This window comes from Colobus angolensis, unplaced genomic scaffold (assembly GCF_000951035.1).
Source record: "Colobus angolensis palliatus isolate OR3802 unplaced genomic scaffold, Cang.pa_1.0 Scaffold136, whole genome shotgun sequence".
NCBI lineage: Eukaryota > Metazoa > Chordata > Mammalia > Primates > Cercopithecidae > Colobus > Colobus angolensis.
The window spans coordinates 422,907-424,630 of NW_012114444.1; the positions used below are offsets into that span (position 1 = coordinate 422,907).

At 53.5% G+C, this 1,724-nt stretch overlaps 1 protein-coding gene across 2 annotated transcripts in view; it reads right to left on the minus strand.

The window, feature by feature from the left end:
- The window catches only part of PRPF6 (pre-mRNA processing factor 6), a 74,178-nt gene that overhangs the window by 11,192 nt on the left and 61,262 nt on the right, over positions 1-1,724 (minus strand). For both annotated transcript variants that reach the window (XM_011934430.1, XM_011934429.1), the window contains exon 13: positions 355-476. In XM_011934430.1, coding sequence (XP_011789820.1) covers positions 355-476 — 122 coding nt within the window. The remainder of the gene's footprint in view (positions 1-354; positions 477-1,724) is intronic.

Sequence of the window (1,724 nt, forward strand, 5' to 3'; positions counted from 1 at the left end):
AAAAAATTAGCCAGGCGTGGTGGCGGCGCCTGCAGTCCCAGCTACTAGGGAGGCTGAGGCAGGAGAATGGCATGAACCCGGGAGGCGGAGCCTGCAGTGAGCCGAGATCGCGCCACCGCACTCCAGCCTGGGCAACAAAGCGAGACTCTGTCTCAAAAAAAAAAAAAAAAAAAAAAAAGATGGATCCAGTTGCAAAGTCCCAAGTGCCATAAAATCCTTGATCACGACCAGAGGGCCAGACCTCAAATGGGCACAAGACTGGATGAGCAGAGATGAGAGGTTTAAATTCAGGGCTACACAAATGGAACTGGAGGTTTCATTAGCACCCTGGGGCAGGCGGGTCCCACCACATACCGAGTGCCATGGTTCTTCTCGAAGTATGCAGCACGCAGCCACACACTCTTCTTGCTGGGAAACACCTGCAGGGCGTAGGCGTAGATGGCTCGTGCACACTCCAGGGCATTGTGGGCTACACACTAGAGCAGAGAGACAAACGTGAGCATGGGAAGCCCAGCGCTGGCCGCAGAGCAAGGGGCATGATGCCCTCCCCAGCCTCATACGATTCTCAATGATGACATCTGCTAGAAGGTGTACCACAGTGTTTTATCTAATTAGAACCACAATCCAGGCCAGGTGCGGTGGCTCATGCCTGTAATCCCAGCACTTCTGGAGGCCGAGGTGGGCGGATCATCTGAAGTCGGGAGTTCGAGACCAGTCTGACCTACATGGTGAAACCCCATCTCTACTAAAAATACAAAAATTAGCTGGACATGGTGGCATGCACTTGTAATCCCAGCTATTAGGCAGCCTGAGGCAGGAGATTCGCTTGAACCCGGAAGGCAAAGGCTGCAGTGAGCCGAGATCACACCACTGTACTCCAGCCTGGGCGAGAGTGACACTCTGTCCCCCCACCAGAAAAATAGTAGAACAACAATCCAGGACTGGGAAACCACACTTCGGGGCACAGAAAACACTGTAGTTCTTACTCTGGCATTACAAGCACTTTGAAAAACAACTGTGCTTACTCCAGTGTATGTAAGAGACAAACCTGAGGATGAGGACAAGAACACTGAAAAAGGAGCACATGGGTTTGCCTGCTGGTTTCTTGGCCAGCGAGAGGTGCATGAGTAACTAGCTGCAGGTGATGGAGGTGTGCGCACACACGCATACACAGGGCTGTGGCCGAGGCATATGTACGTGTGCACGCACACAGACGCACACACACGCACGGGGCTGTAGCCGAGGCATATGCACACATGCCACGCATACACGCACACACAGGGCTGTGGCCGAGGCATATGCATGCGTGCACGCACACACACAGGGCTGTGGCCGAGGCATATGTACATGTGCACCCACACACACGTACGGGGCTGTGGCCAAGGCACAGGTACCTGTGCACGCACACAGACGCACACACACACACGGGGCTGTGGCTGAGGCATATGCATGCATGCACACACACACACGCACGGGGCTGTGGCCCAGGCATATGTACGTGTGCACGCACACACATGCACACACATGTGTTGTAACTGCAGATCGAACATATTGTTTTTTTTTAAATCAGGTGTAGTAGCCAAGCGCAGTGGCTCACGCCTGTAATCCCAGCACCCTGGGAGGCCAAGCCAGGTGGATCACCTGATGTCAGGAGTTCGAGATCAGCCTGACCAACATGGTGAAACCCTGTCTCTACTAAAAATACAAAAATTAGCTGGGCATGG